This window comes from Buteo buteo, chromosome 24 (assembly GCF_964188355.1).
Source record: "Buteo buteo chromosome 24, bButBut1.hap1.1, whole genome shotgun sequence".
NCBI lineage: Eukaryota > Metazoa > Chordata > Aves > Accipitriformes > Accipitridae > Buteo > Buteo buteo.
In genome coordinates this window covers 12935683-12952291 of record NC_134194.1, presented here as the reverse complement: position 1 = coordinate 12952291, position 16609 = coordinate 12935683, and the positions used below count along the sequence as shown (strand labels likewise).

Sequence of the window (16609 nt, the reverse complement as noted above, 5' to 3'; positions counted from 1 at the left end):
GGTACACTGCTCATTTAGGTTAGAGGATGGTTACTCTGTCAAGTCATTAATCACTATTAGACTGAGCTGTGAAGTACCCACATTTTAAATAATATGCACCAGGAACAGCACAACTTTTTGAGTTCAGTCTGCAAAAGGAAAAGGATTTTAAAAATTGGCAAAGTGCTCAAGAAATAGGTGGAATTTAGAAAATTTTTGTACTCGTATCTATTCAAATGTGACTAAAGTGTGGATATTTTCACTTTTCATCCCTAGCAGTGACATGAAGTGAGGTCGAAATTTTCTCTTTGCCCTTCTCAGGATGATCACAGACCAAGACAATCTGGAAATGATGCTCCCAGGACAGTCACAGCAAGGGGCTGGCAGATCAGGAAGGAGAAAAAGGCAGATTTACATGGTGGGGTTTAGCCTTCTTTTGGTATGGAAAATGAATCTATTATTCTGTATCCGCCACTCCATCCAAGCTGTGTTGAAAATCCCTGTTGTCCTGCTTGCTGAGGATGTTTGGAACAGCCTCCAAATTCATGGCTGCAGAAGGGAATTAATCTCTGTGAAGAGGACACAGGAGTGAAGTGGGACTTCAGGTGACCCACAGCATGACATGGCACAAGTGTAATATCACCCTCAAAGCAGCAAGGAGAGACCATGGCACGTCCTTAGGGATGTGGTAAAGGCCAAAATCAAAATGTCTATGTTCTCCCTGTCTTCTTCCACCCAAATGCCTCCTCTGAGAGATGGAGGGAAAGACCTCATGTTTCATTTCAATCAGAAAATGGTTTATTAAAACAGGCCCAGTAGGAAAAAAAATTAATGTCCTTGTCTTTGTGGATGTTTAGACCTGACAGTGTTGCTAGGTAAGGGGTATCAGGTTTTGGATCTGCAGGCATCAAGGTCTGCTGCTTGTGGGGGGAAAGCAATTGCTTTTATACAATGTTTTCTGATTTACCTAATCAGGCTGCCAGAGCATGCCAGTGAGCAAGCACTGCAGAAACGGAAATAACATATTCAGTGGTAATTCAGGAAGAAAGAAAGTCTTTTTAATAGACTGTTTGGGACACAAAACTGCTCATGAATTAGCACAGAAATTCCTGGTCAGATTAGGACCATTTCTGGGCTCAAGAATGATGTCCAGGTGGATGTTAAACAACTTCAGTGATGGCTACAGTACCCTAGTGGTGTCCTTAAGTTGTATTTTGAAAATCATGTTAATCAGTCAGTCAATCAATCAGAGGAAGAAATACAGCTTTAAGAGAGGAAGATGACTAGGGACTGACCCACCTCCGCAATATTTTCATTTACAGCGGTTCAGGAGAGCTAGTCCAGTGCTACAGGAGGCACCTTGGTCTGTCTCGAGCACCACAGTGGGTAATCTGAACTTGACATTTGGTCCTGGGAGAACCCAGAAGCCCGTAATCTTGAGACTCAGTCAGATTCATACTGAGGTGTGTGATCAAACAGAAAGTGATGAAAGCCACGCAGTTGACTTGGAATTCTCCTCTTCACATGAAACAGAGACATCTTGGGCTTCGTCTTTCAGCTGACACTCACTGTCAGCAAACACAGACATAATTGTGCTTTCTTGTACTAGGAGAAGAAATATACCTTTTGAAACGTCTAAGATGAAATCCTGGCTTTTTTCATGTCAGTGGCAAAGCTACAAATGATTACCCATGGAGTCAAAACAGCATTCAAGATGAAATTCCACAGCAAGACTGAATGGCTAGGAGAGCTATATATGCCCTGCAGAGATTAGACGATAGAGAAAAGTTTCTATGGCAAATTCAAGTGCCTTTGGAGAGGAGCAGCCTGTCTGAGGGATGTTGCTGTTAGTGCTCTGCCAGTGGTGGTGTGTGTGGTGGTCATTGCTCTAACAAGCACTCAGAGCCATTCTGAGAAGAGAAACAAGAAAAACACAGTACCAGAGAATTACCTAAAATTTAGATCAGCTCTGCAGCTAGTCCGCAGAGGCATCATTCTTCAGCATGAAAGCAACAAGCAAACGATAAAGGCTGCGATAATTATCCATGTCAGGCTGCATCCAGCCACCAGCTTGGAGAACCTTTTCTCTCTCTCTCTGCCTGAGAGCAAAGAACAGCACATGTATGGTAAACACATGTGGAAGAGAAAGAGCGTTTGTGTGTCCTGAAAATAATTCTCTGACATCTGCCAATTTCAGGTTTGTCAGCTGTCAAAAATGACTGCTGTGTTTCTGTATCCCAGACAGCACGGCTCTGCTCCCTCACCCCTGAACTTGCAGAGGTTTTCAACACACCCATCACTCATTAATGAATTAATCCTTGGCTTTTTTTCAAGCAATTTGACTGCAGTTTAGTCTAACATGGCCAATACTGGGGGGATGGCAAATATTGGGGGATTTCTCTGTGTCAGTGCATTCATGACAAAAAAGTTTACAGGCATTTTCTGAAAGATTTTTTTTTTTTTTGCTGTGACACTTAAGATGAGTTCCAGCTCTTGGGAACTTCAAATTCAGAGCTCTAAACACTTTTTTTTTTATCAGCTTGGCACCAAGATTGGTGGATGAGGGTTTTTTAGCCAGTGTGTGTGTCATTTTTTCATTCTACTTTAAAGAATCTCTTTAATTCTGAAGAAATAGGAAGAACGTTCCTGTACCAGAAACAGGTTCAAATACACACTCAGTAAGCAGAAATCTTTAAAAGCAGGATAATTTTATCACAGAAGGCGGAGCCAATTAAATGGAACAATGCTGATATGGGACTCATTCGAGTGCAGTGCCCATCAGCCTCAGATGCCAGTGCAGGGGCTGCTGCACCTTCCCAAAACCTTCTCAGAACACGTGTGGAACAAGCTTAGAGAATTAGTTTCTTCCAAAACACGGTTACAGCTCCTGCCTTCTTTCAAGACAGCCGTTCTCCCCTTTTGTGTAGTATTCTAGTGATTAAAGCATTGGCTTGGGATAGGGGAATGGAGTGGGGGTCCCCAGACTCAGCTCCCCATTTCCCTCTGTCCAAAAGAAGGGGAATCATCTATGCGTTACTGTAGGCAGCAAAGTTCACCCATTGCTACGACAGCTCTGGATCTGGTGGAGAGAATTCAAGACTCCCTGGGCAGAGAATAAAAGAGCATAGAAGCAGGAGCAGAGCTGTAGTCCTCTACAGGTGTTCACACTCTGCTCTGGATGTTTCATTTAGTACAGAATAATCTAATCCATTTTATTTTAGGGTTTTTTTAAGTTGTTGGTTTGTTGGTGGTTTTTTTTCATTTCCAGTTCCTTCTACTCAGCTGGGTGTTTGCAAACTCTGCCTCAGGTCTGTTCACAGAAAGAAAATCTTCCTGTATAAAACTGTGCTCTCTATTCTATATCCCTAACACATTAACCCTGAGCCCTGCTTTTCGACAGTGGTAGAGCCAAGGCTGCCCCCAACCCCTTCGCTACCCCCAGACAAGGCTGTCCGGGAGCACGGGGACCGATGGGGACAGGCGGGGGGAGCAAGAGCTCGTGACGTGGCGGGGGTCTGCACGAGGGTGGCATAGGGGAGAAAGGGGGGAGCTTCCCTTCTGTGCACCCCACACGGGAGGTTCCTCCTCCCCTGCGGGTGTCAGAGATCGGGGCGGAAGGGCAGGGGGGAAACCAATATTTTCCCTGCATGTCCCCTTCTCTACACAACCCCCTATGTTTAATTAAGAGCCTGGAGAATCAAACTCCAACATTTTATATAACAAGGACATATCCAGAGCGCAGTGCCTAACATGGGCTTTACTGGTAATTGGCTCAACGTGGCAATTTGTCAACGTTTTTAAGATAATGAGCTTCCTAGTTGTGTTCCAGCCATCTAAACTTCCAGATGAGGAAACGCGCCGTGGCTGTTGCATGTCAGCTTCTCCCTGGATACAATACTGCGTGTGCCAGTGCCCCTCTCTCCCACAACAAGGGAGTGCTGCCCATCAGTGGAGAAGTTAATCAAGTATCTTTTGAAGTCTGGCTGGGTGCAGACTCTTTGGATGAAAGATGCTATTTAAATATCAGTTGTCATGATGACGAGAATGATTATGGTTATTTTGGCCATATTAGTAATACTAAGTAACAGTATTTTTAAAGATATTGAAATCTCTGCACAGAACTCAAATGAAAGCTCTAAATATTGCTTATTAGAATAGCCGGACAAAATGTTTTCTTCTAAGTATTTATCCTGTGAAAAATTCTTGCTATTCTGTATGGAAAGTCCCGCCATTTATCCTGAAAAACTGCAGACAACAGTAAAACAGAATTGTTTGCCATAAATTATTTAGGATTTTGGCTTCATTTTAATTTTGCAAGAAAAGTTTGAAAGAAAAGAAAGTTTTTAGGACCTCCCACAAAGCCTATGCACTCTTTTCACCAGCTTTGTTTGCCTCCTTGTTAGTAGTCACTAGTGGAGATGTGCAAATGGATGCCTTGGAAAAGCAGCCCATAAAATATGGGGGGTTGCTCTTTTTGCTTTTTCTCCATATAATCTAGTAATATATGTCACAATGTGTCATTTAGTAGTATTGGTTTTCATCCGCCTGTATGACTGCTAGCAGCAGGAAGAGCAGTTCTGATAGCACTTGAAAGACATGCCAAATATTTTTTTGACAGAGACAAAGCCAGAGAATCTAGTGTTTCAGTCCCTGGGAAGATGGGGCTCAGCACAATGCATGAAGCTGTTCATCAGCCAAGCCGCCCCTGGCAGCGAGCAACACTTGACATTGTAACGGAGAGAAACGTCCCTGCTCAAAAAACAGCCTGTGCACGATGCACCGTCTGCAACAGCTGCAGGTCTTTCCTTTGGAAACATCTTTAAGGCATCTTTTCTTTACTTTAAAGAAGAAACTGTGCCACGTCTGATCAGTAATGCAAACAGAGCTGTGTGCCACAAAGCAGCTGAGAACCCGGCTTGCTCTATTGATATAAATCTTATTCCTTTCAAGGTTTTTCTACACTGATGAGGATTCAGAGAGCTCTCTCCAAAATCAGCTACTGAGAGAGATTTATTGCTCTATAGTTTCCAGCGGGTTCGTATTTGCCCTTTGGCTACTATTGATGAGCAACATCACTGAAGAAACTTAAAGCAACTATAATTATTCTCTATTCTCTCCTGTTCATACCTGTCCAGCGAGATACAGCACAGGTGCAGGATTGATGCTGTGGTGAGCAGGACATCGAGGGACGTTCGGACCAGGCAGAACATCTCTCCATAGATCCAGTTGTCCTGAACCAACTCAATGGCTCCAAACGGCATCACCAGCACTGACACCAGCAGGTCCGCAAAGGCAAGGGAAACAATGAAATAATTGGTCTTGATTTTCCTGCAAGGCAGATCACAAAATTAGGGTGGAATAGTTTCAGTGCAGCATCCTCTACATGTGGACAGAGATTTCAGCTTGTGTTTGGGTCTAATTTGCTCCATCACACTAAAAGGTCCTCTCTAATGTATTCCTCACTTTATAGGGTCACCCCTAGCTTGTTCCTGTTTTTACAGCTAAATATCCACCGTGTTCCCTGCATAAACGCATCTTTCTGCTCACGCAGAAGAGGCAAATAGATGCTCACAGGCCTCTGCATGCTGCTCAGCCTCACAGCTTGCATTGGAGAGTTTGGGGTGGAGGAGAGGGTTTTTATTTTAACTTGTAAATTGAGAAAATCCTTCCAGAAAGCATTGAGAAGAATCTAGACTGAAGCTGTAATTTTAACTTGAAAACTACTTTTTAAACCATAACAATAAAATAGAATTAAATCCATTAAAAATCCCACGCAGAATTTGAATAGAAGCTGTTGAATATCTCGCTCCGCTCCTGAGGCTGGTCTGACAACTCCCAGGGGTAGCAGCAAGCCTCAAGACAGGAGTTTTGCCTGTGACCCCCCCAAATCACTGGCAGCATTCGCCAAGCTGTGGCAGTGCAGCACAACTGCAACAGGACCTTGATCTGTGTTGTTTTTCTGATGGGCTTGTTGGGAAATTTGAGATGGAAAAGGGGTAGAGGCCAAACTGCTTCTCCAAGGAATTGCTGCTTAGCTCTCTTTTTCACTGATTTATCTGTATTTTTACACTGAGCACCCTAAAAACATAGAGGATGGATACTAACATGATCCCACCACCACCGTGTAAATCCAAGTGGAGGTGCGCTGAGGCCGGTGTGAGAGTCTGACGCTGCCGTGGTGCAACGCACGGCCAGAGACACCCTCCGTCGCGGCAGTTTATGCCCTCAGCTGTGGGCAGGGGTTTTTTTAGGCAGGGATTTTCCCCCGTGCCTCCCCGCAGAAGGGCAGGCAGCGGTGGGCTGGGTGGGCTCACCTGAGCTGCCTGTCCCGGCACACAGCCACCATCACCAGCAGGTTCCCCAGGATGGCCATCAGTATAACGGCGGAGATGAAGGTGAGCAGCACAATCTTCTCCGCTACGCCGAAGCCCTCACTCGAACTGGGGAGCATGCAGAAAAAAAAAGAGAAAAGAAAAGAAAAGAAGCTGCAGGAGCACTGGGAGGGCATCACCCGGGCAGCACGGAGGTGCCAGGCACGGGCGCTCGTTTTGGCGAGTGTGAGCGCAGCATCCCCACGCCTGCTGCAGCGAGGCAACCTTCCCACCAAGACCTTTAACAAAGACCATTCCGTATTTACGCGGAAAGCTGCGAGGCTTGCGTTCATCAGCAGAAAGGCTACAGGTGGAGGATACCCACAACATCCACGGCCACCCAGGTCTCCCAGCGGCAGAGAAGCCGACACATACGGTGGAGGAGCCCATTTCCGAGGGCTGGAGTGAACTGTGTCTGATTTCTGGAATTCCCTTCCAAATCAGAGACTCTGGATGAAAACATTTTCATTCTCTTTTCATCCCAATAAATAATGTTATTTTCTATGCAGAAGTATTTTGGGTTTCTTTCCTTTTGTTTTTCCGTTTTTTCTCCAGGTTTTTCCTCAGGATGAGCATTTTACATCTTGAATTTTGAAATCTACATAATCTTTTCCCTTGTTCTCTCTTCCCTTCACTCTGTGCCAGAGAACAAGAGGCAGTCTGGCATTTATTTTTTTTCTTTTTCACTTGGTAACTTTTCCAGAATTAGGGAAAATAAAATAAATTTTTTTTAAAAGGAAGTGCCCAATTTCCCCCTACCCTGACACCAATAATTTCTTTCAGTTAATCAAGAGAAAGAAAAGAAAAAGGAAGGATAACAGGAAAACACAATGTTGGACATATTTTAAGTCTGCATTTTGACAAATATCTTGTTAAATGTTTCAAAAAAAGTTGTTGGTTTTTTTTCAGAGCCTGCAAAGCAGGAAGGTAACACACAGCATCCACTAAATAGTGTTCAATTCCTCATAAAACTGGTTTTATTACAAAATTTTGAGCCACTTTTCCTTTATAGCTATTTCTAATTATGTATCCATAACAAAACACATCCTAAACCTTCGCCTGCTTGTATAACTTTCCCTATTACACTATATGGGTGAGAACGGGTGTTTGTTCATGTTATCAAGTGTGGCTAGAAATAAACTGGCATTAAGAGCAGCACTTGACACTAATTCAGCAGGGAAATTTCTTCACAGCATACGGAGCTGGTAGTCAGCACCCAGGATTAATGATGTGAGATTGTTCAGGTAATTGAAAAATTGAACTGTTATTCTATTTTACTTTGACTTCCCCTGGGGTCACTCTTCATTTACTAAGTACATTCCAGACTTTTACACTTTATCTCACTGAATTCTCCTGATTTTGGCAAAGCTAAAAAAGATTAGAGACTGCTGAGGTCCTGCCTCCACTACCTGTGCCATTTTAATAAGCTTCTAGCAACTGACTTCACCCTGAGCCTGCATTGCGGAACATCCATTTAATCACAATCTCAATATTTGTTCCTAAAAGCGATGCCACTTTGAGTATGACTTTTTTGCCGGCTGCCAGTTGCACCAGTGGGTGAGATGGCAGCCTGCTGAAGTTGGACTTCTCATATTGAGTAGGAACAATATCTTAGGAATTCCTTGATTTTCAATGTTTTACAAGGAAATACATCACTAGGTATAGGTTCATCCAGATGGGTGAGGATGTTTATGAGCAAATAAAGAAAAGGAAAGGAGATGCCCTGGCCTCACACTAGTTTCATAGAAAAACACAGCACTAGACAGATGGATATATGCAGGCTCAAAAACGAGTGCAATTCTATGGCTATAATAAGAAAGAGGTCCAAGGCAACTGCATATCCTAGCTTCATAAATGTATGTCCATATGCCAAGTAGTGCTTTCTCACCTGCGAGAGCACAGGTAGCTTTTAATTCCAGATAATCTCCTGTGTTAAAACTAAGAGATTAATCAGTGTCACATAGAGTGGACAGCTGGGTGTAGCCCACCTCTCTATAAGCTTTTCAGGCAAAAAGTCCCTGAGCACTGCCAGGCATGTGTCCTTCTGGAGGTGGGTTGCTGGGGTACTGGAGTACCAGGAGAGGGTGTACTGGTGGCTCAGGGCGAAGGGTACCCGATAGGGAAGCAGGTTTTGTCCTGTGTTGGAATGAATGATCCCAGCCCAGAGACAGAGGCAAAGGCAAAGGTGTGACTGTTTCTTTTGCCCTCCTGGTTTTCGGCGCTAATGTCAGTAAATCCACTCCTGCTTAATGTAGGAAGGTCTCTGGGGTTATGTTGAAGGGGTCAGACATAGCCATGGGTTTGCATCCAGCGAGACACTTATTTTCGTGCAAGGCCATTATAGGTGCTAAGACAGGAGAAAGGCAAAGTCAAGATGTGTTTTTATTTAGCATCTGAAAGAGTTTGCACTTAATTAGAAAGAGCTGTCTACTGAACTTAGCACAACTTCAATGAGGGCAATTAAGGCTCAAAGAAGCTGGTAGCTCTGGACAAATCCTTCAGAGCATTCAGAAATGTTGACAAGCCTCTGTCTGAACTAAATGTGGCTCTCCCAGTTTTTAATGGAGAGCATTGCTTCCTAACACCTTGGGTCATTAATTCTTGGACAGCTCTTGCAATGAGTGGTTTTTGTGTCTGCAGTTCTTGCAATTACAATGCAATTGCTGCCTGCAATTTGCCTACACTGGTCCAGTCATACTTCCTCCCATCTGACAGAAGAAAATGCCTATCGATCAAAAGGATCTGCCTCATCCATCATTCTGTCTGACAGTGGCCTGTAGGAGATGAAATGCCTACATGCACACAGCAGTGCCTCCCTTGCATGTTCTCTCATGCCGCAAAGGTCTGCATCACAGTGGGCTTGTGTTCCACAGCTTTTGGTGGATTCCTTTGCCTTCCTCTCTCTGGTCTGTCTTTCGAACTCCCAGTACATGGTGAACACTATATCTGGGCATCTTTCCTCCTTGGTCTTGTAGTAACAAGCTAAATAATACAAAATCCAGCACTAAACACTAAAACACTAAAATCCCAGACTACCCTACTGGCCACACAGCTACTCCTAGAATAGGATGTCACTTCTTCCCTCTGCTAGGACTCACTGTCCCTCTCTCCCATTCATCTCCACATACATCCGATCCGAAAGACCTCATTTTCCCAAGAAGCAAAGTCCTGCATTGGAGATTTTGGGAGGCAGGAAGCTGGGAGCTGCTGACACATGAACCTGCACTGCAGCAAAAAGTCCTTTGCAAAAGGATGAGCAGTCAGGAGCGGGTCCTTCCCCGTGGGCACCATGCACAGTGGGATGCACAAGGGGATTCTCCTCTGCTGGAGCCGCACAGACCGCTCTGGGCCCACCGCTTGCTCTCCTGCCACACGTGGCAGCTGCTGCACAGCTGGGCAAGGGCAGACACTCGCCAAGCATCAGTATTTTGAGCACAACTGAATGCCAGAGCCTTCATCAATAATGTTCATCAGCAGAAGACACCATGAAAATTAAGGGGAAATGGAAAAGAAACAATTTCAAAGGCAGGTCTCAGCCACAGGCCTTCTACCTGGGTACCGGGCGGGATGAAAAGCCTCAGGAACAATGGGGATGACTGGGATCAAAGGCACCTTCACTGCCGAGCTGTAATCGTACCTGTCTAAATAAACCTTCACAATAGACTAACATTGCTCCGTGGCTGCATCTGCGAAACAAAATGTCAAACCACACTGAATAGCGCCATACAAAAGATGTTCCTTTTCCTCCCGAGTGAGCATGGCAGCACATACATGCCAGCAGAGCGGTAAAGAGGATGATGATGGCTTAGTTTACACAGAGCCAGGCTGAGTTAGATTTATATTTTGTCTTATCTAGCTTTGCCTGTCCTTCTGCTGTCCTAAACAATTTTCATCACTGCATTATTTGAGCACCTTGCATCTGCACTCTGCCACATGTACAGAGGGGGAGAGACACCTCTTTGTCCCTGAGCCCTGCCCAGGGGGTGAGCTGGCCATCGGCCGTGGTCGGGGCTTCTCACTCCACCACGCAGCGCCTTGGGAGGGGGGCTGGCAACCGAGCCTGCTGGCTCTTTTTTGGGGGAAGCCCCGGGGTCTTGAGGCTGCCTGCTGAGAGATCCCTGTCCCCTCCCCGCAGCAGGGACGCTGGCTCTCAGGCTGGTGGCTGTGCTGCCCAGGGAAAGGCACTTGGTGCCAGGATGCCCTGGGGCCTCATCCCACGGAGGGAGGTAGAGAGGAGGAGTGAAGCATTTTGATTTGACCCGTTCCTTGAATAAGCTGCTCTGCTCCTAAAGGCAATGGGCTTGCACTTGGACATAAACATTTCACAGTAAGCAATACAGCACGTAGTAAACACATGGGTGAACTGAACTGCCAGCTGGGCAGCAGGGGCAAGCCGGGTGCCCTGACGTGCTGCTGACTCCTGGGTGCGCGCTGCTCCTCTCGCGATGGGCGCAGGTGGTTCTGCGGGACCGGGGGGAGGAGGGAGCTTGAGGGATGCCAGAGAAAAGGGCTCTGGAGGTGGAGAGACGTGATGATTTTCACCATGCGGCTAGGACAGAAATAGCTGCAGACACCCCTATGCTCTTCCTTTGCAGCAGGATTTTCTGCATTGAAGAGAAAACTCCTACAGATGCAAAGAAGTTATAACTCTGAAGTTAGAAGTTATAACTGCCCAGGTTTGGTGCTTTGGGGAGGAAGATTCACAATGAATTTAAGCTGGGTTTTGCTAAGCAGGGATGTGGTTTGGGGTGGAAGGGAGATTTGTCCTTGCAAGGCAGGTACTGGCTGTCTCCTTTTGTAAGAATCCCAGATGTTTTCCTCTCATTTGGGCTTGTGAAGAAGGACAGGGACCATAATAGCAGGTGAAGACTTAGATCTGCTCTGTGGTCCCAGACATCTTCCTCAGTGAACAAGCTTATTGCCTGGTACAGAGACCTCCATCCCTTCCAGCCTCATCAGCTGCAAAGAGCTGTACAAGTGAACAGACGCTGAAGAGAATTACCCACCTCAGGTCATCTTTGGTGCACAGAGATTTTGAGGTTTACTCATCAAAACAATCTTTGGAAATGCCAAAGGAGGCCAGCACTGAGCCACATTTCACCAGATGTTGCCCTTCTTCAAGACTGAGGGGTGCTTCAACTTCAGCCAGGAAGCAGGGCAATGTTTTAAGCTCACATTTCCCATCCGGTGTGCACAGGCAACCCTGCCCTGAAAGCGGGGGCATCCCAGTCTGCATCATTTGACTTGGCTGGTCACAGCCCAGGGCTCTGAACAGAGGCCAGCAGGTCAGAAACGTGCACCAGCACGCTTGTCTATGGAGCATTTGTTGTGGTAATAGTTTCGGAAGAATTTGGGAGATCTCTCCAAAGAGTATTTCTCTCATGCCATGTTGCATTGCTCCCCTGGGGAACATTAAATAGGCATAAGCATCACTGGGGGTGCAGGAAGGATGTTCATCAGGACTATGTGTCTGTACATCTGCCTTTTGAATAATCTATAATCAAGTAGGAATAGTTGTTAATTATTCAGTCTCAGTAATTCAAAGCTGTTAATAATGGAAGAAGTAGATATTGCTGTAAATTAAAATCAATGGTTTGCATAACATCTTTGATCAAATCTGAGTGCTCTGGCTTCCAAGCATGCTTCCCTGTTTAATAAAGCAGAGATTGATGGGTTTGCTATTATGAGGAAATGAGATTCAGACAAAATGATTGTTGGTTAGTAGGAATACAGAAATCACTTAAGGAAAAAGGTGAAATACTGATGTGGAATGAATGCTTAAAACCCATATATGGACACATTCAAAAGGCTCTTCCGTATACTCATTAATGTGAAGAAAAAATGTGTAACTATTTTTTCAAGCTCAATTTTTACTTTCCTGTAAACACCCCAACTTTTCTAAATGACCTCAAGTGCTTTTGCATATTTTATGCAGCAATTAAACTGCACAGATGAGTCATGTTGGTAAGACCACGCACATTGCTCCTCTGGTTTTCGTTACACATGTCACACCCTGACCTCCCTGCCACTGCAGCGGGAAAAAGTCGCTAATAAACAGCTCAGTGCTGCGAGCACCTTGGGCACTGCACAGACCCTCCTGCGGGAGTAAGAGATGGAACAGGGAGTGAGACTTTGCTTTGGGGGGTCAGAGGAGCACAGCTGACAAATAGGAGGCTAGATGGCCCATTTCCAAACTGGAGGGGAATAACTCTGCCTGCAGAGGTAACCTGGAGCATCTCCTGGAGGAAGCCAGGGACCATAGTGAGCACTTCATAAGGTGTAAGTCTCACTGAAGAAGACTAAAAGCTCAGAGCAGTGGTAGCCTAGAAAAGAACTTTCTTCTTGATTTAACAGTGGCCTCAGTGTATGGGGAATACATGGAAGAGTTGGTCTGCTTTGTTTTCAACCAAGCCATGGTTTTTCCCTCTGAAACTCCAGCTGACACGATATTTCATGTAGGTCTTTAACTACAAATAAGCTGTCATTTGCATCTCCTCCTTTCTACTCCCCTGATTATTCCTAGGCATAAAATCAGAGGCTGAGTGTTAAACACTTATAAATCAAGATATGTTATTTTATGAGTAAACCTAACAATGCATGTCTCAGTACAGAAACATGACAATAGGGAATATATTATTTGATCTATGGCTTTCCAGCTGTTACCATATTCTTTTCTACTGCCACCTAAAAATATTAATCAGAAGTCAGCATTAATCCAGAAGCATATAACTTCTTTTAATGCCTTCAAATGCCACACTGCCTGTGCTGCTTTGCTTCAGACTGTGCAGATGGCAGGACAACTTCTAACAGATTTAAATCAATTATGTACTTCGCTTCTGTTTTAGAAACAGATTGAAATAAATTAAAGTATTGACAAGCCAGAAATAAACAGCATACCATGTATCAAAATAACTCAGCCATATGATTAGTTTATTTGAGTGCTTTTCTTTTTTTTAACCAAATAGATTGCAGCGGTGGGGTGGGTGGGAAGGCATGAGGTTTTCTCCTTTTGTGCTGGTTTGAACCTCAGAAACATTCTGCAAACCGACTTGCTTCCGCTGATGGTGTGCAGCTGAAAACACACCATGCTACTGCAAACAGCAGCAGCCCAAGCAGGATCATGACTGATGAAACAAGGACTTCAGGCCACCTCCTCCTGGACAAAACTACTGATAACATCCCTGATCCTGCACCTCTGCTCCATGTATCTGCCGGCGGCTGAATGCTATAGTGCTTCAGAGAATTAAGTGTTTTAAGCAGCTGATAATACTGATTAAAATCAATTGTCAAGATGAAGCAAAGAAGACAGGCTATTTAAATGTTTTAAAAATTGCCGTGTGGGGGCTGCGCAGTCAATCAGTACGTGTGAGGAGCGCTCTCCCGTTCGGGAGCGGGTGCGTGCTGGAGCTGCCAGACGCTGGGGGACCTCAGGAGACATCGGGGCCAGAGCAATGGCTCCAGTTCTGCACCCCCCTCGGGCTTTGAGACTGCCCGGATTCAGGCTGACAGACAAAGCATGAGGGGCTCCACGTAACAAACCCGAAAAAAAATCAAGATTGCTGCTGGTCCACGCAATTTCCTTAGCTTACACCAGCAGAAGTTCTTACCTTTTCTGGATGGAAATTGGATCTGGGGCTGAAAACTGACCCTGAACAGTGCAATGCTTTATCGTGATCTTCATACAGATGAAGGTCTGAGAGCTTGAGAGAGAGACAGCAGTTTGCACGGTTATAGGGAAATACGCGACAGAGGTAGGAAACAAAGCCGAAGCCTTAGGGCCTCTCCCCTTGCAGGGAAGTTAGGTGGGAGTCCAGCAGCCAGGTCCCTCTCTGCTTTTCATACGGTGACGGATGAAGCCCTGGCTCTGCAATTTCCCAGGCAGCAGAACAAGCGTTACATAATTCACACCCACGTACCAATGGATATTGCTGCAAGGCTGATGCATGTAAGTACAATCCTTAAAAACCATTAGACTGTCACCTAAAATATAAGCTAAAATTAACTTACAAAATTGGCATTAGATTAAGAACATGGTATTTATATGTAGGAAGGGCAGCTGCAGCAATTACTTTGTTTGGGATCCACTAACAACTACCACAGGAGAGCTCTCGTGCAAAGCCCTGTGTAATCACAAATCCCAATCATAGATCTACCTGGAGCTTGCAGGACCTTGGCATTATGTTTTGTTCCTTACAATATACTTTCAAGTCTCTAAATTTTACTCCCAATGCCCCTTCAAATGCTGAATATTCCCCTTTTATGTTCACATAAACATAACAATACTTTTCGGATATGTAGGGTCTACTTATTTTAACGAGGTTACCAAATACTCTACAACTATGAAAAAAATCAAATTTCTGGCTTAGGCTTAGGTAGGAATTTAGGTATACTACAAAGTGCAGCAGAGATGTTGTAACAATCATTTCTCCTTTGTAAATGCTGAATAAAACCAAAGATCAAACATGCCTTTAATCAGAGATGTCTTGATCAGTTCCTAATTAGAATTTCTCCTCAGAAGTAAGCCCACTGCATCTACCAAACTACATGTCACTTTAATGAAGAACAGAAGATGATGAAAGAAGCACAAAAATAAACCTGACGTTAATAATGTGATTATCCTCTATTTCCCAGGTAAGTGGCTCTTGCCTATCTCATGTCATACAGAAGTCTTAAACAGAGCAGGCTGTGTGTTCAAATGACAAATACAACACAGCTATGCTCAGGAGATCTGATTTAATGAAGCACTTTATTTCCCACCAGCATTCCCATTCATTGTCATTCATTTCACTTCCATATTCTATAAATGTTAAAGACTGAGGCTAGTATGTACTTTCGAACAAGAATGTTTGTAATTCAGTTATTGTACAAAAGACTTTTACTTTACAGAGACATAAGCAACATCACCATTACACCTACACGTACCAACTATCTCAAGCTTTATCTCAGTAGTTTAGAAACAGAGAGTAACTTGGTGCAGATCTGTGACATAACCTCCTCTGGCACAGGAGTGAGCTGGAAAAATCAAGGTTTAGAGTCATGCTAAACATACTCTGAGTGCCCAGATTTCTCACAGAAATCTGTGTGATGCCTCTTGCAACGACCAGGCACAAAACTGGGGTGCGCTGAGACTGATCAAGCAGAGCCCGCTACTCTTCAACGGTGAGCTGCTGCTCCTGGGCTAAAAGCATTTGTTTCCCTGTCTTATTATAACTTTTCCTGTAAAAAAAAAAAAAATAGTCCTGCCCTATGCCAATATATTTGTTTCCCCAAAGATAACTCTTTATCAAAACACCATAATGGCAGTTCTTAGTCTTTATTGGCATTCTCGTACTGAGTTCTCACTTTCAAACCAGGGAAAACCTTTGTTCCCATCTTTACTGAAAGCCTGGAAGTTGCAAGACTTTCAGATCAAAAAGCATGAAGGTCCTGCTCTGCTTTTGCAAGCAATATATGCAGTCAGGGAAATATTGTTAAATGAGAGGCATTTAGTCAAGACCGGTGGAAAAGTCCTGGCATCAGGCTGTATATTGAAACATCCAGGCTGTGTACTTCTCCCACTGCTTGTTTACACCTAGGACAATAAAATTAAAATACAGCTATTGGCTGTCTAACTTCTAATATTTCCTGGATAGTTTCCCAGTTTCAAGAATCTAGAAGAACGAAAGAGTTTCTTGTTGTTGTCCCTGCTAATGAAAGACTTGGCACAGACAAGATAATACATTGATTTCTGGAATACAATTTATTTGAGACGCCGCGTGTGCCTCTGAGCCACACGAAACCAGTTCCCAGCTCATTCATTACCCAATAATAGCAGGAGGTACTTCCACTTCTTTTTTGAAGACAACATAGGACTGTTTGTCCCAATGAGTTTTTTTAAGACACAGCGTGGTGGAGTTTATATGTTCCGCTCCCAAGGTGTGTGCCCCTTGAAGTATTTGACCAAGTGATTGCCTTGTGTCCCCGGGTAATGGTGTGTCTCCTTAGTCCCTTTTCCAGTGCCATGATTTCTGAACTGCCCAACCAGTTCGCTGCACCCTGACACAAAACACATCAGTCAAGCAGGATAAAAGCAATCCTTGAGATGTCATGCATTTCCAACTCTGCTACCTCCATGTGAGCTTTACCATAAAGACCAGAGTTTGGTAAAGCTAGTTCCAGAGGTGGCAGCCAGAAATCTTCCACCCCCAGAGTATGTGTTCAGCAGCTCATTTTGTATGAACCTCTCTCTTGTATTTAGGTTCCAGATAGGTGTTCTTTCT

General features: G+C 44.5%; 1 protein-coding gene across 3 annotated transcripts in view; it reads right to left on the bottom strand.

Annotated features, from left to right (window-relative positions):
- Positions 1 to 16609, bottom strand: part of HTR4 (5-hydroxytryptamine receptor 4) — a 143116-nt gene that overhangs the window by 70304 nt on the left and 56203 nt on the right. For 2 of the 3 annotated variants that reach the window (XM_075056392.1, XM_075056393.1), the window contains exons 1-2: positions 6294 to 6696; positions 5107 to 5307 (exon numbers count right to left, since the gene is read on the bottom strand). In XM_075056392.1, the coding sequence (XP_074912493.1) occupies positions 5107 to 5307; positions 6294 to 6643 (551 nt within the window). In that variant the 5' untranslated portion in view covers positions 6644 to 6696. Of the gene's footprint in view, positions 1 to 5106; positions 5308 to 6293; positions 6697 to 16609 lie in introns of those variants that run through there. The other variant, XM_075056395.1, reaches the window with a different exon arrangement.